The sequence below is a fragment of the Microcebus murinus genome, chromosome 6, assembly GCF_040939455.1.
Source record: "Microcebus murinus isolate Inina chromosome 6, M.murinus_Inina_mat1.0, whole genome shotgun sequence".
Classification (NCBI taxonomy): domain Eukaryota; kingdom Metazoa; phylum Chordata; class Mammalia; order Primates; family Cheirogaleidae; genus Microcebus; species Microcebus murinus.
The window spans coordinates 108,154,280-108,180,328 of NC_134109.1; the positions used below are offsets into that span (position 1 = coordinate 108,154,280).

The 26,049-nt window shown below is 57.2% G+C and overlaps 1 protein-coding gene across 1 annotated transcript in view; it reads right to left on the bottom strand.

The window, feature by feature from the left end:
- The window catches only part of HCN4 (hyperpolarization activated cyclic nucleotide gated potassium channel 4), a 43,312-nt gene that overhangs the window by 11,254 nt on the left and 6,009 nt on the right, over positions 1-26,049 (bottom strand). The window contains exon 2 of the mRNA XM_012748272.3: positions 7,992-8,415. Coding sequence (XP_012603726.2) covers positions 7,992-8,415 — 424 coding nt within the window. The remainder of the gene's footprint in view (positions 1-7,991; positions 8,416-26,049) is intronic.

The following is a 26,049-nucleotide window of genomic DNA, read 5'->3' on the forward strand; positions in this document are numbered from 1 at the left end:
AACCTCATGAATGGGATTAGTGCCCTTATAAGAAGAGGCCAGAGAGGGCTGGCGCCTACCTGCCACGTGAGGACGCGGGAGAAGGCGGCCGTCTGCGGCGAGGACAAGAGTCCTCCCGGGACCAGCCGTGCTGGCGCCCCGTCTCGGGCTTTCAGCCTCCAGAGCCATGAGACGTGAACGTTTGCCATTCAAGCCGCCCGGTCTGCGGCATGTATGTTCCAGCAACAGCCTGACTGACTAAAGACGCCACGGGCAGGACGGTGGCCTGGAAGCCCAGGCACTGGTGGGCAGACGGTGTTCGGGAGGGTGGGGGTGGGCAGGGCGGTCTCCCCGACGCCCTAGGCGGCAGGTTCGTGGAGGCCGCCCGCCCCGTGCTGGAGAGTCCAGGACAAGGGGCAAATACAGTCCCACAAACCACAGGTTTGGATATTTAAAGTTTTAAGTCAAGGTGACAACATTGTTAAAGAAAATATATTCTCCCCTGCCTTGACAGAATAAACCACCAGAAACCCTCTGGAGGGCCAGGCTCGCCAGGTTTCTCAGAGCACGGCCCGCCTCCCATCTCTTCACCCTGTCCCCGGCAAGGGACCCCAGCCCGCAGCCACGCCCCACACAGCCACCCGGCGAACGGCCACTCGCGAGCAGGCCCAGGGCAGTGCGCAGCAGCACGGCGCCCTCCTCGGGACGCAGGTCTGGAAGGAGCCCACACGGCCTTGGAAGGAGGCTGGAGCTAGGAATGCGGGGCCCCGGCCCCCAGTCTGGAAAGAGCTGCGGAGAGCAGCGCAGATCCTCGCTGTGGGGAGAAGGGCCCTCTGGGAGTGGGCCCAGCTGGGCTCTGCTTCCCTAGGTCTTGGGGCAGCAGCCTCAGAGGGCCCAATGTCTCCTCCGTGTCCCCAGGAGGTCAGCCTGTGTCAATGCCCAAGAGAGGCCCCTCCATGTGGGGGACAGGGAGAAAAGTCTTGCCCTGCTTGCCCCAAGCTCACAGTCTGGCTGGGGAAGTAAGTCGGACCCAGGGAAGGGACAGGAACATGTGTGTAGAGACCCAGCAACAGAGGACAAGCAGAGCACGACAGGGAGGCTGGGCCAGGCTGCAGACCTCGCTGTGGGGCAGAGCCACAGGCAGCCTCCTTTCTCTTCCCTCCCTTGGCTGGTCCCCTGGCAGGAGTGCAGCTGAGGGTGTCCCTGGCTGGGGCTGTATCAAAGTCTGGGCATCTCTGTAAGTGCCCTGAGTGGGCCTCACGGGTTCAGTGTGCCCCAGGACTGGCCACATTGCCCCCATCACAAGGGGCCGCCGAGGCAGGCAACGCTCCCGCTCGTCTGACAGAGTTGCTCTCCTTTCTAGCCCCAAGGCACCCCCATTTCCTGTTTCTGCTATGCCTGAGGCACGTGGGTGGACTCTAAGAGTGACACAGATTGGCTCACACGTCCAGCTGTCTCCGCTTGGACACGTCCACACCTGCCCCTCCCGCCTCACAGCTGGAGCCACTGATCACGCCGCGGAGCAACAAAGCCACCAGCCAGCCCGGTGCTTCCCATTCTCCCACCCGCCCCACGTCCAACCCACCCCCGATCCGGGCCTTCCGGCTCCACCTCCTAAGTAGATATCTCAAGATCATCTACGCCCTCCAGTCCCAATGATTCTATTCTAAACACCCCAAGAGGCCGTGCCCACCTCCTGGGGAGGCTCCCTGCCCCTCCGATCCATTCTCCACCGGGCAGCTAAAACGGCCTCTTAGCGACATAAATCAGACCTCGTCCCCCTCTTACTTTAAATCTTCCCTGCTCCCCGCCACACCTGTGAGTACCCTCCCACTGCAGCCACTGCCGGCGTGACCTGGCCCCTGCCCGCCTGCCCGCCCTGCCTCCCCCACCCTGTCCCCGGCCCCCTCTCCAGCCACTCCGCCCTCTCTCGAGTCCTCGAAGGCAACGGGGCCTCAGCATCGGGCTCCCTGCCAACTGCCCGTGTCCCTCCTCCGGCTCCGGCTCGCCATCCAGCGCCAACACTCACGGACAGGCTTCCTGGACCCCGGGGTGTCCCGAGCTCACGCCCTCCACCCTCTCCATGTCTCTCCCCCTGATCTTCATGGAGTCCTCACCATCTACGACGACATTGGTCGGCGAGTACACTGCACGACAGTGGCCCGGCAGGGCCTGTGAGGCAGGGCCTTTCCCTGTTTCTCGTGTCTGCGCTCCTCTGTGCTCAGCGCCGGCAGGCACGGGACCGTCTGTTGACTGCCCGAACAAATGCATGTGTGTTTAACACACTCACTGACACACCAGGAATTTTTTTTTTCCTTGGGGCCACAGTGTTTTATTATGAAAATAGAATAAAAACTTAGAAAACAAAACGATCCTTTCTAATTTAATGAAAAACTTATTTTTTATTGTTTTCTGTGCGTCAGTTATACGAAACTTGAAAAATAGTTCTCGGGGCTCCCAAGGTGAAGAGATGTGAGTTACATCTGCTTCCCGAGGCCCGAGGCTCAAAACTAGTGTGAGTTAAATACAACTCACGTGGCAGTCAGTGTGTTGAGTGAACGAGTAGATGCCATATGGAAGCTAAAGGAAGCCTCAGGCCACAGCTAGAAAGTGTCCCCAGCTGCCAGAGCCTACGATAACAGCTCCTTTCTACAGATCACTCTGGGTCTCAAGGACAGAATGTCAAGGTCGGCACATTTTTATACAATGGCTTCTCTTTTTGCATCACCTTTATTTTTCTTGCCTTCAAAACGAATTGTCTTCCAAGATTGGGCCCTTGTCTAATTTTGCCTTTATTGTGATCTCAGCAATGACTATGGCAGAGTGCACGTGGTAGGGTCTCAGGAACTGAGATGTGCTTCATGACGAAGGCAAAGGTGACAATGACAGCCATGGGGAGGGTGGTGACAGGGCTGCCGCCAGGGCACACAGTGCAGGTACAAGAAGGCACCCACTCCGGGCAGATGCGGCCCACAGGGCCCTCCTTTGCCCCTGTGGGAAGCAGCAGGGGTCCTTCCTGCAGGTGGACACAGCCTCCGTGCCCTGTGGGGGCCGCTGGCGGCGCCTGGCGCCGAGGTGAGGAAGGCCGCGGATGCTGGGTGGCCGGCGCAGTGGGGCGGGCGTGTCGCGGGTGCTTCTCACACCACAAAGCCAAAGCGCCAGCACGGCAAAGTGGGAGCTGCCTGGGAAGTGCCGGTGGAGGCTCACAGGGTGCCCTGGATTCGAGGCCTCGCCCAACCTCCAACACTCGATAGCACCCAGGACGTGGCTGCCGAGAGCAAGGCTGGTGTTGCTGGGAGAGGCTGCTGAACACCTGTGTGTCCCCGCTGTGGGCTGGGCCACGGGCCACCTGGGAGTCAGCGTGCTGGGCAAATATTTGCCTTGCTCCTTATACTTCATTAAAACCCCCTTTTACCATGTTGGTTCTGACTGTGGGGGTTGGGCATCTTCATTTCCAGGCCACCTCAAGCCTCACCAGGTGGATGGCCCGGGCAGCTCCCTCTGCCTCGCGTGGCACTCGGAGGAGCCCTGCTTCTACTCCTTCTACAGCTTCTAACTGCAGTGCAAGGACAGAGCAACACGTCTTCCACTTTGGGCAAGTGCCTTTTCCACTCTGAGCCTCAGTGTTCTCATCTGTGGAATGGGTCAGTAACCGCTAGCTCTCAGGGCTGTCTTGGGGATCAGGTGAAATAACGTCCACAGCAGGCACACAGCAGGCACTCAGCACACGCTGCTTGCCTTCCTTCCCTCTCTCCCAGCTCTCCAAAAGCCTGATTTCTCAGTCCTGAGGAGAGGCCAGAAATTGGACAGACTTCCACGTCCTGCAGAGAGCAGGCTGCCGCTGAGCTTCCCCAAGGCTCCCCAGGCTGGCTGAGTTCCCTCCCACAGACTCATTTCTCCTCACGGAAGAACAGAAGAGCAGCAACTTCCACCTGTGCCTCAGGAACAAGCGTCCACATCGAGGACAGCAATCCAAGGGCCGACAGAACACAGAGGCCTCCTGGCCGCAGCCCAGAGACAGCTGGACTGAGGGTCACACTGGGTCCCTCCTGGGGCCAGCAGAGGCCCAACCCACCCCAGTGTCATCCCCACCTCTCGCAGATGCCAAACACCTGATTCTGAGAGAGATGGAGAAATCAAGGCCCCAGGGCAGGGGACTCATCAGAGGCTGCACGGCCGCCCGGCCTGGCCTCTGCCTCCAGCCCCCTTTGGCCACTGCAGGCTGCCCAGGGAGAGAGAGGCTTCCAGATGGGCTGCTGGGGTGCAGGGCCCTGCACAGGCACAGCTGAAGGGGGCGACCACAGCTTCTAACAATAGCCTCTGTGCCTGTAGCAAGCTCACACCTCACAGGGAGGGGAGAGGCTTGGGAGGGAGGATGCTGACCTGAATCACCCAGGATGGAGGCAGAGGCTGGCATCTCCCAAGATGGTGGCCTGCACCTGCCCTAGACCACTCCACCTACCCTGAGTCCCAAACCTGCTCCCACGCGTGGGAAACCTCCCAGTGTGGGGCTGGGCTGGGCCCGGCCTGGGGGGCGGCTGAAGCCTGGGCCAAAGCTGCCCCTCCCTGGGAGGCGGCCCTCCAGCCCCAAGCCCGGCTTCTTCCTGCAGGCCCTGTCAGCCGCAACCAGGTGCTCAGGATCAGCTAGCAGGGTCCTCGCCGAGGGGGATGGGAGCTGGGACTGGCCCCAGGAAACCAAAGCCTCAGACAACATTAGCATATACCTGACAATTGGGGAAACTGAGGCCCAAAGAAGGAGAGAGTCACATGGGGACTTGGAAGAGGAGATTAGGACAGCATTTTCTGTACTAAACACTTCTCTTCCCAGGCCCGTGTGGACCTGGAGCCTCAGAGGGTCTTTCTGCGGCCGCCTCCACACCCAGCTGCAGCAGGGAGAGGCCCCTGCGCTGCAGCAGGTTTTAGGGATTTGGAGGCAGGGCTCCTGAGGCCAGCAGGGAAAGCCCAGTCCAGTCCTAGGGGTCCAGGGGGAGCCCCAGGCTGGGCGATGTGCCCGGCAGAAATGAGCTCAAAGCAATTCTCTCCCCAGCTGGTAGGAGAGAGAAGGGGCAGGGGCAGGCGCCACCCATCTGGCCTCCTGGGGTCTCCCCTCCTGCCACAAGAGCATAGCCTGTCCCGTCCAGAGGCCTGGCCTGAGGCCTCCTGGGGCCTCTGCCTCCCCCGGAGGAAGGCCGGGAGCAGAGCCTGCCTGGCCAGTGTGGGTAGCCCAGAGGGCAGCCAGGCCGGAGGGGCAGAGGCACAGACAGCAGCGCTGGCTGAGCTCCCAGGATGCACGGGGTGCGCAGTAAAAGAAGAGCTCGGCTCTGTCCCCGGCCCCGCCCCGCCCCTCCCCGCCTGCCAAACAACACAGCCCCAGGCCCAGGCCCAAGGGGTACATGAGGTCGGCCCCCAGGGGGGCTGGGCCCGGAGACACAAACCTATGCCAGAGAAGGAAAAGAGTCACCATGTCTTGGCTTTTAATGACAGTCCAAGACAAACAGAAGGGTGGAGGTGTCTCGGGGCCTGACGGAGACAACCTGGCCCTGCATTTCCCCTGGGACAAAAACCCGGAGACATGCCTGTCAGGGCATTTCGGGAAACACACCTCTATCCTTCTTCACAGCCCCCAGAGCAAACTGAGCCACCACGCAGGGCCGGTCCCCTGTCATCTCGAGCTCAGACCGCATGCCCACATCTCCTCAGCCTCGATGTCCCACAGGCAGCCAAACTCAACCTGTCACAGACTCCCCACCATGCTGCGAATTGTCCCCACCCCCATGGTCCCAGTGCACACCTAGCACAGGGCACAGGCGGCTGAGCCACAGCCACGAGGGAACAACTGCAGAATCAGAGCCAGCCCCTTCCATCTGAGAAAGCAGGAAGTGCACGGAGCCGGGAGCTGGGAGGCTGGGTCAGAAACCCCTGCCCTTCTGATCCTGTTTCCTCACCTGACAAATGGGGACAATAAATCTTAGCCTGACTCCCCTGTCAGTGAGGTGCAAGGACCCAAAGACTATTGAGGGACAACTGGGTGGGAGGGCATTTATCAAATGTTTCTTCTGCACCAGGCTGTGCGCTAAGGCCTTTACAAACCAGGTATGACTTACACCCACTTTGCACACAAAGAGACTGAGGCTCAGAGAAGCAAGGTGGCAACAAGGTCACAAGCTAGGCAGTGTGGAGCCGGGATTTTAACTCGGGTCTCAGTTGTGCCATTCCACTACGCCAGGCAGGGGCTGCCACACTGTGTGCTCGGAGCCAAGAGAGCTAACTGGATTCTGCCCCAGTTCTGCCAGGGGTCCACTGCCTGACCTTGGCAAGACATTGCCCCTCTCTGTCCTCAGGAGTAATGCAAATTTTCCAAACCAAAGAGAATTTCTGCCATGGAGCAATTCTGCCAAGTTGGCGCAGGCACTTCTCCCAAGGCACATGTGTTCACAACTGTGCATGACGCCTCTGACCTGAATCTGCCGGGGCCCAACCATCAGCCACGAGAGCTGCCGGCCAGGGCCGGCTACTGCTGGGGATTAGGGTGGGGCTTTGTGTCCTGAGCATGAGAGCCCCTGTCCAGTCAAGCAGGGGTCCTGGAGGCCGGGAGAGCAGCAGGGCAGCAGGGAGGGGTGGCAGGAAATGCCCCTTTGCAGAAGCTTGCTCAGCCTACAGCCTGCATCAGGCCCCCAGATGGTCCATCTCCCAGCCGGTCTCCCCCAACCCTGGGTGCCTCCAGGCTGGCCTGCCTGCCACTGCTGCCACATGGCATGACAGGGTGGCTGGCAGATATGGACCCAAGCACTCAGCAAGGTCACTTGCTCTTCTTGCAACCACAGCCCTCATCCGCCTCCTTTCCTCCCACAGGTGCCTGCCCCAGCCCGTGGATGAGTTAGGTGTGTTCAGAACACTGTTGCCCACCCAGTTCTTTCACAATTGTTTATTTAGTTCCTGCAGCCAGTGCCCAGAGCCCCTCAGGTCCATTGCAGTTTTTAAGCATAAGACTCCATCCTCCCTGGGCCTTTCACTGCCCACAGCCGGCACCTGCACCTTTCGGCAGAGGCTGAAGCCACTCTGGCTGCCAGGTGCTGAGGGACAGAAGTGCCCTGAGCCAATGACTGGCATGCAAGGGAACAGAAACACTCCAACTCCTTTGGCCTGGCTGGGACAGCTCTGAGGTGTGGCGTGTCCCCAGGGAACCCTCGTGGGATAGGGCCAAAGTCAGCCTCCAGGGGACTTTGCTTGATGTGCCACCCTTGCTTGGCGTCCTTTCCCTGTCCCTCTTCCCCACTCCTTTACCAAATTTTCCTGGGAACACTTCCCAAAAAAATCACTTCCATGCACATCTGCGTCTCAAGGTCTGCTCCAGAAGAACCCAACCTAAGACAGTTGCCAATAAAATTTGTACAAAAATCCAGACTTCTGCTTCTCATGATAAATCTGTAAATCTAGAAGCCTGGGCCCATTCCCACTTGGCAGCAGTTGGTGGGAGCTGAGGAGAAGCTGCCCAGTGCAGACAGAAGATGTGCTCGCCAGTTCCCCCAGTCTACCACACTCCTTACGGCCCCCAACGGGCCCTTTCCACCTATTCACATTTCCTGCCTGGCTCCAAAAGGCTTGTGAGTTCGCAGAGCCTACAATATAGGTCAGCGGTTAACAACGCAGACTCTGGAGTCCATCAGCTTAAGTTCACATTCCTGGTTCACCAATCACCAATTGTGCAACCCTGTGTAGGTCACTTAATCTTTCTGTCTCTGTTTCCTCATGTGAAAAATGAGCACCTACATGGACTTCTATGGAACCTCTGTGGTTGTTACAGATGTCAGTGGGATACTGTATGGAAAGTGCTTTGTGCAGTATCTAGCACATGAAGAGAGGTCAAGAAATTACTAACATTTGTCCTCTTGGAGCAGGTGTGCCTGGTACAATCTGACAGCCCAAGTCCAACTACCTGAGATTCCCTGCTGGTTCTTCACTCCCCCAGAGGGAATAGCTCTTCCCCCAGGAGGTTTGGTCTGACCACTCACCTCTTCCCACTGGTGGATGTATCGGATGAGGCGGGAGAGACGTAGGAGGCGCAAGAGGCTGAGGATCTTGGTGAAGCGGACAATGCGCAGGGCCCGAGCAGTCTTGTAGACCTCCGAGTCAATGCGAGTCTCCACGATGAGGAAGATGTAATCCACAGGGATGGAGGAGATGAAATCCACCACAAACCAGCTTTTCAGGTACTTCATCTTAATCCGCTGTGGGTCCAGGATGATCTCTGTGTTGTCCTCCACCACGATCCCTGTGCGGAAGTTGAGGACCAAGTCGATGAGGAAGAACGTGTCGGACACCACGTTGAAGACAATCCAGGGCGTGGTGTTCTCATCCTTGAAGAAGGTGATGCCCACAGGAATGATGATCAGGTTTCCCACCATCAGCAGCAGCATGGTCAGGTCCCAGTAAAATCTGCCCAGAGACACAAGGGTCAGTCACCAGGAAGAGAGAGAGGAGACAAGTCACAGACTAAGAGGATGCTCCAAGGGAGAGCAAATGGCAGAGAGAGAAGCCCTGAGTGTCCCGAGACACTCAGGGAGACGGGCACGTGGGTGCCAGGGATGATGTGGAGATGGGCAGACACAGGGAACAGCAGAAAGAGGCTCTTTGTTCACTCAGCCCTTCTGCGCACACCCCGATAACCAGCCTCCTGCCCCCAACCCCGCAAGGAGCGTCAGGCCAAAACATTAACCCAACAGTGACACCCAGAGAGAGGTGAGAGGCTGATTCAGCCCCAGCAGCAGCTCACGACGTACCACCCCAGGCTTGGGCCAGGCTCCTTATCCTCCGAGGGTCGGCTGTGGCCTGAGACAGGCTGTTGGCCAGACAGAGCGCAGGGGAGGTGCAGACACACAGCAGGATCATGGGAGGCAGCAGGCCTGGGCTCCAGCCCCAGCTTTGTCATTGACATGCTGGGTGACATCAGGCAGGTGCCCTCCCTGTTCTGGGCCTCAGTTTACCCACAGTGCAATCATTCCCATAATTCTGACCTGGCCCTCTCCCACACTGGCTCTCTGGTGCCCCCCTCTAGTCCATCCCCTATAGTCAGAAAGCATCTGACCATTTGCCCCAGCGGGGCAGCGGTTTGGGCAGTGACAGCACCAAAGGCGGAAGTGGCAATGAGGGCATTTGAGGCTCCGAGAGGCCGCGCTCCGTGCGGCGGAGACCAGCCAGGGCTTCCAGCTCTGTTTCTCCAAGGGCCTCACAGTGCCTGCAAGTCCCTCCTGAGGGAGGTCTGGAGGGAGCCTCAGAGCAAAACCTCTGAGAAGCTGAGAAATGCGAGGAGGAGGCATAAAACGAAAGGTCTGCACTGCGCCATCTGCCCCAAGCCCAGCAAGGCACCTTCCGGAGCGTGGAAATGGCACGCATAGGCACAGGCCCACATCTGGAAGGAACGGCCAACTGTTCCCAGAAACCTGCCCAGCACCAGCCATCCCGGGGCTGGCCCCAGGACCAAAATGCACCACAGAACTATTTCCCTCTGCTATCAATTTAGACAGTTACACAACGACGGATAAAAGTATTAAGCCAGGCAGAAATAAGCATGTCTTCTCCCAGGAGAAATAACCTTTCAGCCATCTTTAATTCTCTACCGCAGGGAAGCCAGGAAGGCGGCGGGGAAGAATGAGACCAGCTTTCCTCGCGTCTTCAGAGGGTCCCACCAAAAACCAAAGTGCCTCGGCCTGAACGGTTCCAGGTTTGCAAAGAAATGATTTCATACCAAATTGTTTCCTTTGCCAGACTCAAAATGGTGCTGTGAGTCAAGGAGGGGGCAGGGCCTGCTTCGCTGAAGGTGCCGGGACACAGCGCAGGGAGGGCAGCATCCTGACGGGCAGGTTTGGCCCTTCCTTTGAAAGCCAAGACCTTCAGGGCCAGACAGGGCTTCATGGGGCTCAGGCTTCTCCTTCTAAGGCTGGTGCCATGAGGTCACCTTCAGCTCCCTCCCTGCCCCACATCCCACCACCCCTTCCTGCAGCCTCAACGCCTCCGTGCCAGCCGGGAGAGCCCGACTAAGACCTGAGGACCCCTGCCAGCCTTCGCCCCTCACTACAAAGAACACAGCACATCCACTAACGAGCTGGGCTCTGGGAGAGAGGTTTCAGTGTCTATGGGGCGCTCTTGAGCTGTACACACTCTACCGCATGCACGTCACTCAAAGACAGCTGTGTACACTCATTAGAAGGCACACACAGGTGTCCCCATCCACACATACAGTGTGCAAACACCCCTGTATACACACTGCTGTCATGCCTGTCCATTTAATCTTTTAATACAAAACAAATTTTAAAAAACCTGTAGATACAGAGGCCACTGAGGGCCATGCGGCCCTCTGTACATAAAGCTAATAATACACCCAGGCTGGAGGAGTTTCTAAAATTAACAGAGTGGGCACAAGGCGGCTGGGAAAGCTGACTCGGGCAGGCCTGCCACTCCAGTGGGTAGAAACTGTGCACTCTCCCCAGCTCTAGTTCCTTCAATTACAGACCACATTCGAGACAGTAATTAACAGGAGAATGTTTGCATTTAGTGGTCTTCATAAAACCAAATTATAGAAGGCAAAAACACCCATTTCCTTGCATTCTGACTAATCATTTCAATCTTGAGCTTCCAGATGCTCAGGGATATTTCTGGTGCCTGGTCTAGGTTGGGGTCAGAATACTAGAGCATTCTTCCCTGCAAACCACCATCCTGGAGCATCGCAGAGTGGCTCGAGAGGCCTCATGATATAGTGGGGAGAAACAGAGGGCCTGGAGCCAGTCAGCCTGGGTTCGATTCCTGCCCCAAGATTTACCACCAAGTCACTCAGCCATTCACCCATGCCTCAGTTTTCTCATCTGCTCAGTGAGGATAACCACAGTATGTAACTAGCAGAATTGTTATAAGGAGGCGATGAACTGATATCTGTAAAGTGCTCTGACCACCCAGCTCTATTATGAAATGCCTAAATCATTCAAATCAACAAATTGGCAGGAAAGAGGTGAGAGAGGAGGAAGATTAAATCTCCCAGAGAAGAGCCAAAGCAAAGCATCTGTTGGGGTGGGATTGGACAGGAATCTATAACGGACGCAGGAGAGGCGGTAGCATAAGGCAAGGGTCACGATGTCCCCGACCAGCAGAAGACAGAACATATTCACCTCGGCATACAGATGCCCTGACCTCAGGAAACTCATGGTCTAGTCAGAGGACAAGGCTTGGACAGAAGACAAGTTGGGCAATGCTGTAACAAACCATCCCATGTAGGCCAGACATCTAGAAAGGTGGGATCCTGGTGGCCTAGAAGGGAAAGACCTGGAAAGTACTTCTGGAGGAGGTGAGAGGGGTTGGGCTGCAGGCACTGCCCTTGGCCTCACAGACCCTTCCTTACTCTGCCAGATGGCTGCACAGATCCCCGAAAGCCTGGACCTGCTGGAGCCAAAACTGGTGTTCAGCACCACGGACAGCACCCGGCACGCCTGCCAGCCGGTTCTGCTGGTCCAGCCGGGGAAGTTGGCAATGGCCTCCGCACTGGCATCCACAGCTCCCTGGCCCCTCTCATCCCCAGAGCTGCTGGTCAGAAGCATCTCAAATGATTCCTTAATGTCCCCACGCATTTTCACTGGCGGCTCCTTGGTAACTGAAAAGCCTTTATTCATAAAGGCCCCCAAACACTTCACGTGTATCAAGCGCTTACTTTGTGTTTTCTGCCATTACTTCATCGAACCCTCACACTAGCACTGTGGCTGCTGCTGTCTGTGTTTCACAGGTGATGGGCTCAGAAGTGGGTCTGCCCAAGACCGCACAGCTAGCGAGGACCAGACACAGATGCAAAGTCTTTGGGACTCCAGAGCCTGAGCGGCGAGGGTTTGGGGCAGCCTGGTGTGATGTGGGAGGCAGAGACAAGACAGGCGAAGAGAGGGCTGCAAAGAGGGTTCAAGGCTCATCCTCCAGATGCTGGGCCTTCTGGGGTGACCCCTGAGTGGGGAAGTAGCATGCCTCTCCAGTGTTGAAAGCACCCCAGTCATCAGCAGTCAGTCGGTCATGGTGGCACCCATCCTATAGAAGGGAAAACTAAGGCCCACCTACAAAAAAGGACCAGTAACATTTCCAAAGCCTCAAGCTGGATGCCCAGTGCTCCCTAGCACCCCACTGCCTCTGGAATCATTCATGAGCAAGTCTCATAATCCAGGTATGCATCCCTGGTGACGGGTGTCCTGCCCTAGCAGGGAAGCAATGGATGGCCAGACTCAGACAGGCAGAGATGGCACATGGCTGGATTACAGCCCTTGGTCACTCAAAAGCCAGAGGACCCTCCTGCATCCCAGTGCAAGACACCAACTGGGCTCTGGAGGCCCCAGCCCCGGCTCAGCCCCAGGATCCCAGAACTCTCTGCTCTCGATCCTGGGCCTTCCTTCCTACCTGGACCCATGGGTCTACCCAGGCAGGAAGGGAGCCCCTCAGCAGGAAGAGGCAGCCAAGGACTGACATTAGAGGGGCAGGACCATGTGCAGAAGGAATGGGGATGGCAGAAAGCCAACAGCCCTTCACATGGCTATCAGGAGCATTTCCTGGTTTGGTCTGAGAGGAAGGTTATTTCCTCAGGAGAGCCGAGGGAAGACAAGACAGGAGGCCCTTGACTCTGGACTCAGAGACTCAAGGACTAGACCGAGGGCCCTCTCCTTCCCTGGAGGCTGAAGAGACGAGAAGGGCGATAAAATAGAAGTGGGGGTCCCAGACAGTAATGGCCTCCTTCATCCTCCTCCCGTCCACGCTTGCCTTTGAGACATATGCTCATACACACGTGTGTGCACATGCACAAACACATGCATGTACATGCATGCAAGCATGCGCAACACATGTGAAACCATGAATACATTTTTGTAAACACACTCTCATCTTTGCACCCATTTGCCCTTGTACATGCATCCATTTTCACACATGTATCCTTTCTTGCACACACCCACTTACAAACATGTTGGCACAAATGATATCCACTGGGAATCCTGTCAGCTGGAAGAAGGAGAATGTCATTGTTTTCTCATTAAAATCTTTCCCATTCTTCAAGATTCATCTGAAGAGCTACCTCTTCCAGGCCTCTCCAACCTCTGACCAGGGAAGCCTCAGCCCAGCCTGGGCCCTGATTTTAGCTCTCCGAGAGTGCTGTGGGCTTCTGGAGGGCAGGGGCCTTGTCCCAGACACCTCTGTGTCCCTGCAGTGCTGACTCAGCCCAGGATCTCCATGATTTCTCCCAGGTGAGCGGCACACCCAGCCCCATCTGCCACCTGCTCCTGCTGTGCAGGCAGCTCCCACTCAGACACCACTACCAACGCCAGACCTGCATTCCCACCTGCCTGTAAAATGTGCCCATCTGGGGGGCCTGCTGGCTCCTACACCCAGCCCTCCTCAAAGCCGAGTAGCACAGTCTGCATTAATCACCTGGTGTCAAAACCTCACAGCCGTCCCCACGCTTCCTCTTACCTCCTCCCTGCCCCTACAGCACCCCAGCAGCTGCCAAGGCTCAGCGGGCTGCTCTATCATGTCTTCTGATCTATCCCTCACCCCTTCTCACTTGGACCCTTGCCCTGCCCCCTCCCTGCTCTCCAGCCACCATCTTTCCCGCCGACTCACATGCTCTCTGGCTTATCTTTGCAAATACTACGGTTTTGGTGGACCCCCTCGGACTACAGAAGAAAATTCAAGCTCTTTGGGCTGGTGCCCATGCCACCCTTCCCTCTCCTCCCGCCACCCCCTTCACAGTGGTCACCTGGACACCCAACCCTTGGCCCCATCTCCATCCACATTCCAGTTCCTTCTCCCAAGAACCGCTGTCTTTGGAAATCTCTTCCCTCATATACAGCCCAGCTCAACAGCTGCCTCCTCCAGGAAGTCTGCCTAACCACGGCTCCTGCCTCGGGCTTGTGCCTGTGTGAGTGGATGTCATGCTCTACCTCTTTTGTTGGGCACCACCTGATTCTCCTTCCATGCCCCCCAACAAATCTAAGAACCTAAGACTACAGGACTCTTTGCGTCTGAGAAAGGGATTGGAACTGGGATTCTCCCTCCATTCCTGATCTATCCCTTGGTTTTACAGGCCCAGCAAAGACACTGCCCAAGGTGACAGTGAAGACAATGAGAGTGGAGGAGGACAGCCGTTGACATTTGCTGGACACTTACTATTTGCCAGATACTAATCTGAGTACCTTACATGGAATATTTTATTTAATCCTCATAAAAGCCCTATGAGGTAGATACTGTTGATTATACCCATTTTAAAGATGAGGAGACTGAAGTACAAGAAGTTGAGACATTTGCTATATGTGGTAGATCAAATATTCAAACTCAAACAGACTAACCTCAGAGGCCCGCTTTCTAACCACTGCACAGAAAAACAAGTCTGGCTAGCGTGTTCCATAGTCCCAGACTCTGCACCGCCTCCCCCGCTCGCCTCCCTCCCAAACCCCGCCACCCTTAACCTCTTCACTCCCTGACCCTCTGCCGCTCTGCTTAAGTGAACCCTAGCTGTGTGTCAAGGGCATCCCTCTCCAAACCCCTCATTCCTCAAGGTCAGAGGTGAGTCAGCAGCCTCCCCTCTCCCTGCTGCTGCCGCCCCTGCCTGTGGGAGAAATGTCTGCGAGATCCTTCGGGCGTCCTGTCCTCTGCTGGCCACCCTTCCACCTTCCACCTGCCGTCCTCAGGGAACTTGGCCGTGCGGACACCTGGTCTGCAGCCTCCCGTTCCGCTCCAAATCCCGCCATCAGCATCCCGGGTGACTTCCACTCCAAATCACCAACCCAGACAATGCCCCAGCCTTGTGGTAGCTTGAAGCCCTGACTCCAATGACCCCACTCTCGTTGTCCATCCCAACAGTGTACCCTGAGCCACGTCGCCACCTCTTCTGCTCCGCTCTCCAATCGTCTTTCACGCCTGCCTCCTGCCTGCCAGAGCCCCCCCAGCAGAGCTGCCCTGTTCTCCAGCCACCCGGGTCCCCAGGCTGCAGACTGCCCTGGTTCCCCACAGCGCCCTCCTGCCTGCTCCCAGCCACCCCGCCTGGGACATAACGTCCTTCTCTCTAACTCCAACCCCCTACCCGCGGCCCCTCCTCCTGGCACCTTCACAGGATCACAGCGCCGGCCTGGGGCCACCATTGACCCATACTGTGTTGACATGGGGGCCCCCACAACCTCAGCCCAGTCCCAGCACACATCTGGTGTCCTTAGCTCCTGTGCCTCAATGTCTGCCTCGTGGCTAGGCCCTACCTCTGCCTGTTCATCCTTCCAGCAGACCCTACTAAGCCTTCCTGCCCACTCTCCACAGCAGCTATTTCGAATTTCCTCCTTGAGGTTCTGAAAACACCGCTTTTGCCCTTAGTCTCAGCAGACACCACCACCTTCTACTTCATAGAGAAGAGAGAAGCTACCAGAACGCCCCTTCCTCCTTCTGCCAACAGACTCTTGCCTTGCGGCCCCTCCCTCACCCCGCCCCCGCTCCCCACCTGCCAGTCCCGGGGGAGGTGGCGGCTCCTCCGCTTGCCCTCTGATGCCAGTCCCACTCTCCTCGCCAGGGACCCGCCCTGGAGAAGACAGGCTGTCTCTCTCGCCTATCTCCTCCATCTCCCACTCTCCATGATCCTTTCCTGAGAGCTTTTCCTTTTAAGCTCTTTAAACTTAAAAATAAAATCCCTCCCTGGACCCCCACTGTCCCATCTATTCCCGCTGAGGACTGGGTGTGGTGGAGGAGCTGTCACCGTCCCCACCCTCCCTCTCCCACCTCTTCCACCCGCACTTCTCAGCAGCTTCGCCAGTGCGCACCCCGCCGCTGAATCCAAGGTCACTTCCAGTCCGTTCCTCCCTGACTCTCAGCATCCTGTGGCCCCACAGACCATGCTGCCCCCAGACGGTCTCCTCCCCGGCTCCCAAGACACCCACCCCGCTGGGATCCCCCACTCTCTCCCCGTGGATGGTCCTCGTCCCCAGCAGGGCCTTTCAATGTCTGTGCCCCTTCGGGCCCTCATCTCTCCCTCTGTGCACTCTCCTGGGTGACCTCACCAACCCCCACAGCTTCATTTCCTGCTGGCTTGTAAACCAGACCTCCCTCTTGGCTCTGCACCCACGATCCCCTCGCTGACCACACAGCTACACCGGGATGTCCCAGAGAGCCTCACCCTCCACATATTCAGATATGCTTAACAGCTTCCTCCACAAACTCTTGTGCTCCCAGAAAATGGTGCCAGACACCCAAATGCACAACCTAGAGACCCAAAGTCTCCTGTGTCCTCACCCACCAACACTTGCTGGAGCCAGCAAGTCCCATCGACCCAGCACCTGGACTGCACCAGCAGCTTCCCAGCTGGGCTACTGACTGTCCTGGGACCCCACATAGCTCAGGGCCAGGGCTGGGGTCAGCAATCTCTCTCGAGTCCACTCTCCACATTTTGTGAAGCCCAAGGTTCCTTTCACCTCCCCCCGCTCCCGCCCCGCGCTTCCCAGCTAAAATCCCGGTCCTCATTGCTATCCTCAAGACCTTCCCAATCGGGACTCTTCCCCGCCCACCCTTGCACGCTCTGCTCCAGACAGACTGTGGGGCTGTCGGTGCCCCCCACAGCCCCCAACATGCTGCCCTTGCCCCTGGGCTGCCCCGCATGCCGTCACCCGTGCCTGGAACTCTCCGCCCCTCTCATGCCCATCCCATCCCCCCTGGTTCAAAGAGGCATCAGTGGCCTCTGGGAAGCCTTCGTTGTATCCTAAGAAATCTGGCCAGCTGCCCCTCGTAGGGGCTGCCCCAGCATGGTGTTGACCACACTACACTGAAACTGCGTATGTGACTGTATGACTTGTGGTCACTCGCCTCTCTGACTGCAGCACAGTGCCTGTCACGTGGAAAGTGCTGATTAATATGTGAATGGGTGGAAACGTCTGAAAGAGCGGCTGGGCGGACGCACGCCACACACGCCTTGGGAGCCAGCGGCTGAGCGCCGGGAGCCCAGCAGAGGCCACAAGACACGGCAGCCCTCGGAGACCCCACCGACGTCCCACCAGGCTTCTGCAGCCTCCGATGGCCAGGGAAGAATTTGTCACATCCAAAGCCCCGAGATTCCCAGACTCACAACTACAGCCACCAGCACACGCTGAGACCACAGCAGAAGGCTGGGCTCTCTGATGGGATGGGAAGGAGAGAGCTGGCGGGGGACACTGTGGCTGAAGCTGCAACCAAGACCTGCATCCCCAGCCTGAGCTGTGCGGCTGGAAGTGGCAGAACAAACTGTGCCCCTTGCTATAGGATCCTCCCTTCTCCTGAATAGCCCTGACAGGGGACCCAGCAGGTCCTGGGAGGGGGGAGGGGCAAGGAAGGGGGCAGCTCCACGGCCCTCCCGCCCCCTGCACTGCTCCACACAGGCCGGGAGGAGCCTTAGCTCCCCGCTGCGTGCGAGCTCCCCAAGAGCGAAAGGATGTCTCTTCCTTCTCCACAAAGGGAACAGACCGCTGGGTGGGGCTGGCGAGGGTCTCGGTAAATACCTTATTGTGAGATGCATGGAAAGAAGGATGGATGGAAGACTATTGCCAGAGGGGAAAAGAAGCTTGCCAAAAATAAAAAAGAGCTAAGTCATTAATATTGATCACTACTAAGCGGTGGGGTTGCTAGTGACTTGATTTCCCCCATTACACCTTTTAACATTTTCTAGACTCCCATATCAGGCCAGTATTACCTTTACAATCAGAAAAGTCAATCTACCTTTAAACAACGGCCAGGGTCCCTTGCTGTGAAGGCTCCTCTGTCACATGTTGGGCAGAGACAGGGCCGGGTCTGCAGAGAGCCCTTCGGTGGTCGGCGTGAACACAGGGCAAGCCTCCGTGTGACTGCGAGTCAGGGTGAGACTTCCTGGGGCCAGCGGTGCAGGTGGAGAGAGGGAGGCCACTTGAAGGGCAGGGGTAACAGGCGGAGGGGACCAGCTTAACGTCACACACGTGCCAGCCCATGATATTCACGTGACACACACGCAGGGACACCTTACTCCATTCACTCTAACCACCCCCATGCCCCACCCCCAACCTGACCAAGCTCCTGATTGTCACACCCCTCACCAACCCACACTGGCTCCCCTAGTGGTGGTGGCAGCGGTGGCAGTGGGGTTCTGCCCTGGAGTGAGCAGGAGTCCCCCCTGCCTGTGCCCTGGCCAGGCTGGCCACTCAGCCCCTCACCCCGCTTCTCCCTGACTCCAGGGTCTCCCTTCGACACTACATGCTGCTGCCTCCCTCCCACCCCCGCTTGGCCGCTGGGGCTCTATTTTTAACCCACCTCGAAATCTCTGACTCAGAATCACAGGGCTGCCAGGTAGCTGCTTCCTCGGCCACCCAGGGCTGCCTCAGACGTAGTCAGATTTCCAGCCAAGGGCACCTAGGGCTTGGTTTGTGGTTGGGGGGTTGTTTGGATTTTGGCATATCTTCTAATTCTTCTATGCTTATCAATGACTCAAGGAACATTGTTTTGTTTTGCTTTTTCAAGACCCAAAAATGACCCTTCATTCCTGCCTCTTCTAAGGCACCTCCCTATCCTGGGATGAAGGCCCGGCCCCTCATCACACAAGAGCGAGTTTCAGCCACTAGTCCCCAGAGAAGGTGAGCTGTGTCGGGTCTGCAACTGACCGCATCCGACTCCCTGCCTGTGCTCCTCAGCCACACAGCATAGTGCTGCTCGGACTGCAATGCGCGCGCACCTCCTGAGGATCTTCCCAAGATGCAGACTCAGTGGGCTTCAGTAGGAGTGGGGTGGGGCCCAACATCCACATTGCTAGCCAGCTCCCAGGTGATGCGGAGGCTGCTGGTCCGGGGACCACCCTCTGAGCAGTCAGGCTACGGCAGATAGTATGATGGTCAGGTGCTCCGCTGTGTGGCCTTGGACACATCACTTAACCTCTCTGAGCCTGCTTCCTCATATGTTTGCACATAGGCACATTCATCCCCACCTCTAGGGTTCTGGGAGAATCAAAAGAAATAATACTTATGCCATGCTATACTGCTGGCCTTCAACATCATCATCATCATCTTGCGACCACTAAGATGCAGGTCCTGGCCCCAGAGCTGGTGGATCCTGGGGGAATGGACTAGTCCTAGCTCAAGAAGCCCTCAGTCTGGGGGATGGACAGGCCCCCTTGCAGGGGAGAGGATTAGCCGGGCCAGCGCCATGGCAGACGGGGCCTGGGGAGGGGAAGTAGAGGGTTGTCTGGCTCTGCACCCCATGGGATGGCTAGAGGGGCAACCTAGCCAGGCTTGAGCAGGGCAGCATGGCCTGCTGGGAACTAAAGCCTCAAAGAGGAGGCAGGGGCCTGAGTGTGCCCACATTTCAGAGGACAGCACTGTGGCGAGAGCCCAGCGGCTATAGCAGGGAGGCCCATGCTGTGCAGCAGCCGGTGTCCAGGATAGAGGCCTGAGAGTCTGAGTTCTAATCCTGTCTCTGTCTCTAACTTGCTGTGTGGCCTTGAGTAAGTCCCTGCCTCTGTCTCTTCCTCAGTTTCTCCGTTTGCACAGAAAGATAGAGCTAGACAATCTCCAAAAGAATGCCAAATTCCATGAATGTCTGCAGTGCAGGCTAAGGAGGCCAGCCAAGGGCAGCTGACCAGAGCGAGAGCTCGCTACGGGAAGAGCGTGCTCAGGGCATTCTGACAGCCCTCCCCCCGACCCAACACTGGTCTGACGAGATGATGGGGTGCATCCTGAACGCCATCCTGAGAACTGAGAGCTCTTCTGGGGGACAGAGGAGCTGTGCAGACTGCAGAGGAAGAGAGTTCCCTGAGAAAGGGATTGTGACTGCACCTTCTCAACGATACAGCTGAGCCCAGGCCTGGGCAAAAGGAACACTTCCAGATGACGAGCCATTGCCTCTCCGATGGGCTGAGCCCTCCTCTGGAGCCCTGAGACTGTACGTGCACAGGGACACCGGTGCACATGCACATGCACACACACACACATCCCACCCTGCACAGCTGCTCCACAATGCGGCAAGCTGCCCGGATGCCGTGTCCCCTGCGGTCAGTGACCTGACCTCTCTGTGCTTCACTCAGCTGACAAGACTATCTGGGGAAAATTGGGGAGGGGACTAGGAGTTGGAGAACCTCTCAGCTTACAAGAATCAAAGAAGACTCACACACCACTCCCCCAGGAGACTCCTGTCCTACCACGGGGGAGCATGGAACAGAAATAGAATATTGTTGTGGAGTAGCCGGGAGCACAGCCTCAGGGGAAATTAGGTAGGAGAGCTCACCTGCTCGCGCAGGAAGGAGCTGCCAGAGCGAAGGAAGAAGCAGGCCCGAGCTGCACGCAAGGCGTGGGGGGCGGATTTGGTGCAGACCTCTCAAGGCCAGGAAGCCCTGCTCACGGAGGGGCTGAGGAGGCCGGGGGAGGGCTGCCCCAGAGAGGGAGCGGAATGATGACCCTGGGGTCTACACAGCCCCTTTTCTCTGGGATGGGCCGGGGCCAGTCAGGCAACAAGGGAGCCCTGGGGCTGGGCTCTGGCGCAGAGCTGCCTTCTCTCCAGGAAGAGAGAAGCTGAGCAAGGGCCACGTCCCCTGGGGTCCAGCCCGGCCCCCGAATTTTATAATTCAGAATCCTAATGATCTTCGAGGAAAAAAAAGGGAGCGACTCCCTGGAGAGGGAGGCCTATTGCCAACGGGCCTGGGTGCTGTGCTGAGCCAGGATCCCCCCAGGCTCTGGGGACGCCGAGACACCGCGGCAAGCGCAGCACAGAGAACCGCAGACTGCGCACAGACGGCCATTAGGGTCGTGGGCCCCAAAGTCATGGAGGCAGAATCACCTGGGTACTTCCCCAAACCGTACCTGCCTGGCCTCACCCAGGGAGCCGGGCGCCCGTGACTGGAAGCGGCCAGCACTCGCGGGGACCCGGCCCTGTCTGCTCCCATTTCCAGATGGGGAAAGCAAAGCTCAGGGAGGCGAGGCCCCCGAGAAGCCCACGCAGCTGGACAGGGCAGAGCCGAGGCTTCAAGTGGCCTCTGACTCACAGGCTTGTCCCCTCAACTCTGCCCAGGAGCCACGGCGCAGCCCAAGGCATGATGGCTCTGCGACCGGAGGAACAGCTCCCCACTTCCGTCCTCTGCCAGTGCCACAGTGGGCGATCCTGCTGGCCTGTCCCAGGGCCCCCAGCCACGGCTGTCCAGGGTGACCTGCAGTCTCCACGGGTCTTCATGCTTCCGAGGCCGGGTCTGAGCATCCAAGAGGGGACAACATGGGCGGGGCCTTCGCAGGGGGGCATTTCACCTCACTTTCCTTAAGCTCCTGCCGTGCCAGTCCCTTGCAGGATGCCCAGGGACAGGAAAAGAAAGCCTGAACTCCAGTCCGCGGGCCAGGCCAGACCTGACAGGAGGGAGGGCCCCCCCAGGCCACCGCAACGACACAGCACGCCAGGGCGCCCCCTCGCTGAGGGAAGCCTCAGCACACAGATGCCCCCAAGTAAGGGATCCCCCACCTGTCCCAGCACCACAGGGGCCACAGAACGCCGGGCTGGGCCTTGGCAGAGTCCCCAGAAAGAGGGAGGGGACTCTCATCAGCCGTGCCCGTCCGCCGTGCTGTCCCTGCCCTGCTGGCTCAATCTGCACTAATGGGATCAGGACTAAGGGTTCAATACCTATTTGGTCAATTAGCTTTGCTCTCTTCTCAGCCTCAGGCTGAGCCCTGACCCTGGACACGGAGAGAGGAAAGGAGTTTGCGAGGCCACACAGCAGAACTGGAGACACGAGGGCAAATTTAGAGTGGGAGGAGCAGGCAGCTCCAGGCTGGGCAAGTGCAGGTGAGAAGACCCAGGGCTCCAGGCTGGCCAGCCCCCACCCAGCACGAAGTCAGGCCCCGTCTGCTAAGTGTCCCCTGCTGGACCAAGTTTCTTCTAAAGGTGCTAAAGGCACTGATGAGACCTGTGGACCTGAGGGTCTTTCTTGTCCCTGGGGAAGGGAACAAGCACCCCCATATCCTCTGTAGGTGGGAGCAGCCTATGACTGGCTTTGGCACTGAGTGGCTGGGGACTCACGTTAATCATTGACAGGGGCTGCTCCAGCCTCTGACGGGGAACTGCAGGGTAATTACTTCTGGGCTCCCGGCCACACGCTCAGTGACATTATTGCAGCAGCAACACCTGCCTTCTGGGCCTAGTGCAGCAGGAGAAGGGAGTCTTCTCAAAGTCTGTGCAGCTGGGGCCAGGGCCCAGGGAGCTCCCTGGGCTGCACGGACCGGGCTGCACACACAGGCAAACACGTACTCTGGCAGCATCACAGGCAGGCGGTGGTAGCGGCCCAGAGCCGCAAGGGCGAGGGGCAGAGCTTAAGGAGTGCAGGTCCAAAGAGGCAGGCTCTGAACAACCTGCCCTCAGTGCCTGCCAACGCCAACCCTAACCAGGCGTCCCCTTAGCTCAAGCTCCCAAACACCTGCTCCACAGAAGTGTGCATAACCGTCTCTCCTTCAGATCCAGCGTGGATTCACTTCCTCTAGGAAGCCTTCCCTGACCCTCAATCCATACCGGTTTGTTTCTTGTCTGCCCTCCCCATACCAACACCGGGACCGAAGAGAAGCTGAAATCCTCCTCTCCTCTTTGGCAGGAGGGTAGTGACCCCAGGCCCCATGGTGGGTGAGAGCAGCCTGGAACGGACTGTATGGTCTCCTGGGTGGCATGGCCCCTCAGCTTGTCCCTCCTCAAGCCCAGAGGTGATGTATCAGTCAGCCCCGTTATGTATTAATTTCTGAAAGCCTCGTACACGCAGACATAACACATCCACCCACGTGGGCAAATGCTTAGATAGACACAAAACCATCAGCAGCCAATTATCAGGCCCGGCAGCTGCCACGATGAGATCTGGAGGCCCCACTGCTTGCCCGCGATCCGTGGCAGCCCAGAGCCGGGGCGTGGTGGGGTGGAGCGAGCCCCTCTGTTGAGCTGGGACACCTCTGTGCCTGCCCTGCAGACGCCCTGCCGTGCTGCCTGGCTGGGAACACCAGACATCAGCCCCAAACAATGAGAGAACGGAGTGGGGTGGGGATCGGTCAGGTGTTACATTTGATGGCTCTGGCCGCAGTGGTGGCACTGTTGTTTGTTTATAATTTGTAGTTTACCTCCCAGAGAAGACCAGAGGCAGCTGGCTCAGATGCTAAGAGGTGTAGGCTCTCGGGGAGCTTAAGGACAGCAGGGAGGGACTGGGACGGGCTCGAAGGCTTTACGGGCCCCAGTTCCTGACACCAGACCAAGCCCTTATCTTGGTCACAGACTGAGCCCAAGTCACAGTCTGAGCCCTGATCTTGGCTGATCTTGGTCATGAGCTGAGCCCTGACTCTAGTCACAGACTGAGCCCTGACCCTGGTCACAGTTTGGGCCCAGATGAAGGTCTCAGTCTGAGCCCCAACCTTTGTTAGAGACAGATCTGTTCCTGGTCACAGAATGAGCCCCGATTCGAGTCCCACACTGAGCCCTAACCACAGTCCACCTGCACTTCCTCACTTCTCTGAAGGATGTAATGAATAGACCATGTGGCCCTCTATTTCTCTGGTGGACAGAACACAGGTGCCACCGGCCACTTGTACCCTTTCCCTCTGAACCCAATCACCTCTATCCAGGAACAGGAGCAGCGTGGCACCTGGATGTGGTTCCAAAACCCCAAAGATGCCCATACCGGTCAGGACCAGCCAGGGCAAGAGCACTGGGAAGGCATTCTGGCCCAGCAGCCCAGGGCTAGGGTGAGGACGGCATGTCTCAGCCACCAGAGTGCATGCATGGAGAGACTCCCTTCTCATCAGACAAGACTAAATTAAGACAGAACCCTGAAAATACCTATCACCCCAGAAAGACAGTGATGGGGCTGGAGTGACATAAAAAGGCTCCAAGTGACAAGAGCACTAAGGAAAAATCTAGTCTAGAAACCCTCTGGCTGGGAAGTTGGGGGTGAACTTAAGCTTGAAGACCTTTGGAGACAAACGTTACATCACGCATGTGGGCTGTGGCTTCGTCTTTGGCATGGACTTACTCTGTGACCTTGGGCCAGTCGCTTTCCCTCTCTGCTTCTCATCTCTAAAAAAAGGCTCTCGGCCAGGGGCTTGCTAAAGCCTCTCCAGTTCCATTATTCTGAGACGTGATCGATTTCCTGTGCCTGCTGACCCCACCTTTCTGAGTTCCTCCTCAATGTTGGTTTTGTTGTTTGTGTGTTTGTTTGTTTTTTGAGACAGGGTTTCCCTCTGTTGCCCAGGCTGGAGTGCTCAATCACAGCCCACACTTCAATATAACTTCAATATCCTGAGTTCAAGTGATCCTCCTGCTTCAGCCTCCTGAGTACCTGGGACTACAGGTGTGCACCACCACACCCAGATAATTTTTTTTTTCCCTTTTTTGTTAGAGACAGAGTCTCGCTATGTTGCCCAGGCTGGTCACCCTCCTCCTCCTCAAGGTTTTAATTCTTAAGAGAATGTTTTCTTGAACTACTTGTGTAATTAAAATTTTTTAAAGCTAACATATAAAGGAGGAGAAGGAAGAGGAAGGAAGGAAGAGAGAGAGGGGGAAAGAAGAGACAAGCTTGAGCTTAGAGCCGCGGAGACCAGGGTCAAATTCTAATTCTGGTACTTCACAGCTGTATGATTTGGAGCAAATCTCTTTCTCTCTCTTTTTTCCCCCCATCAGAGCTGTACCTGTAAATTGGAGATAATAAAACTATTTTGGGGGCCACTGTGAAGAGTAAATGAAATAGGACATGCAAAGCTCCTAGCATAGCCTGGCCCGCAGCGGATGCTTCGTCAATGGTGGTTATTGATTGCAAACCCACCTGGCTTTAGTTCCTGTTGATTAGAGTCCTTGATTGTAAACACAGACACCTACAGGGGTCAGGAGCTAACTGGTATGAAGACAGGCTGGGTGGAAGACAGAGGCCTTAGGGACCACTGCAGACGGGGCAACTGGAGAACAAAAGCCAGTGTGAAGGAGGCACCCTCTAGTCTCCTCCAGCTCCCTGCTGGGGCTGGGAAGGTGGGGCCAGAGCTGCCAGGTTCCCAGGTGTTCAAGAGAAGCCAGAGCCATATTTTATGTTACATCTTTCTATTTTAAAACATTGGCTAAGATTTGTTATGACACATTATGCTGGCCAAACAGGACACATCTGGGTGCTGGTGTCCATTCAGAATATATCCACGGGGTACTGCTTGGCAACCTCTGATCTAAGTATTGCTCAGTCTTAGCTTGCGTGCCCTTGGTGATGTGGACCTCACCACCTCTCTGTGCTGCTTCCTGCCTCAGTTCTGGGTGGCTGTAACGGTAGAGAGTGTCTCCAGGGACTGCAGACTTCCAGGCCCTGGCAATCCTTTGGCAGTAAAGAAGCCGGCTGGCAAAGAACATCCTCTCCAAAGCCAAGACAATGCCCCTGCCCTCCTGCGGCCCTCGCTGGCTGGGAAGTACGAATTCTTCAGCATCCCCTGGGCGCAGGCACAACTGTCTGGCGGGCCGCAGTAGCCCTTCTATTAATTAGCAACTGGCAGCAGCAGTTCTGTAAGAGCCCTTGAGCCAAGCAAGCGTGTGCTGGAACGGCTGCCTCCTCAGTTATATGACAAGCCTCCAGGGGACTAGGGGCCGGACCTTCTGCTCTGGGTGAATTCCCCCAAGGTGGCCAGTGTTGTGGCAGGCATAAGGGCCACTCAGGCCTATGACACTTGTCAGCCAAATCATCTGCATGGAGGCTAGTGCCTTCCAGGGTAGGAGGGGCAGGGAGAAGTGACAGTCAAGCCCAGCCCACAGGGAGGCTGCTAGGCATGGCCTGAGGCAGGGGAGTGGGATGTAAGATTGGACAAAGCCTCTGCCCAATGTGCCAAGACAGCCACTATTACTGGATGCTTCTGTCCTCCTCCCAGTTGGCCACTGTCAGAGCTACCTCACACCGGCTCCCCTGCCTGTCACCTCTGAACTCTCTCACTGACGACATCTGCTCCCTTCAGGAAATCTCACTGCAGCACAGCAGTCCCTGAACTCCCTGCCCCTCCTCCCCCAGCCAGGCCCACCCCTCTGGCCCTTCAGATGGGAGAAGAGCTGCAAAAGTGGTGGGACAGG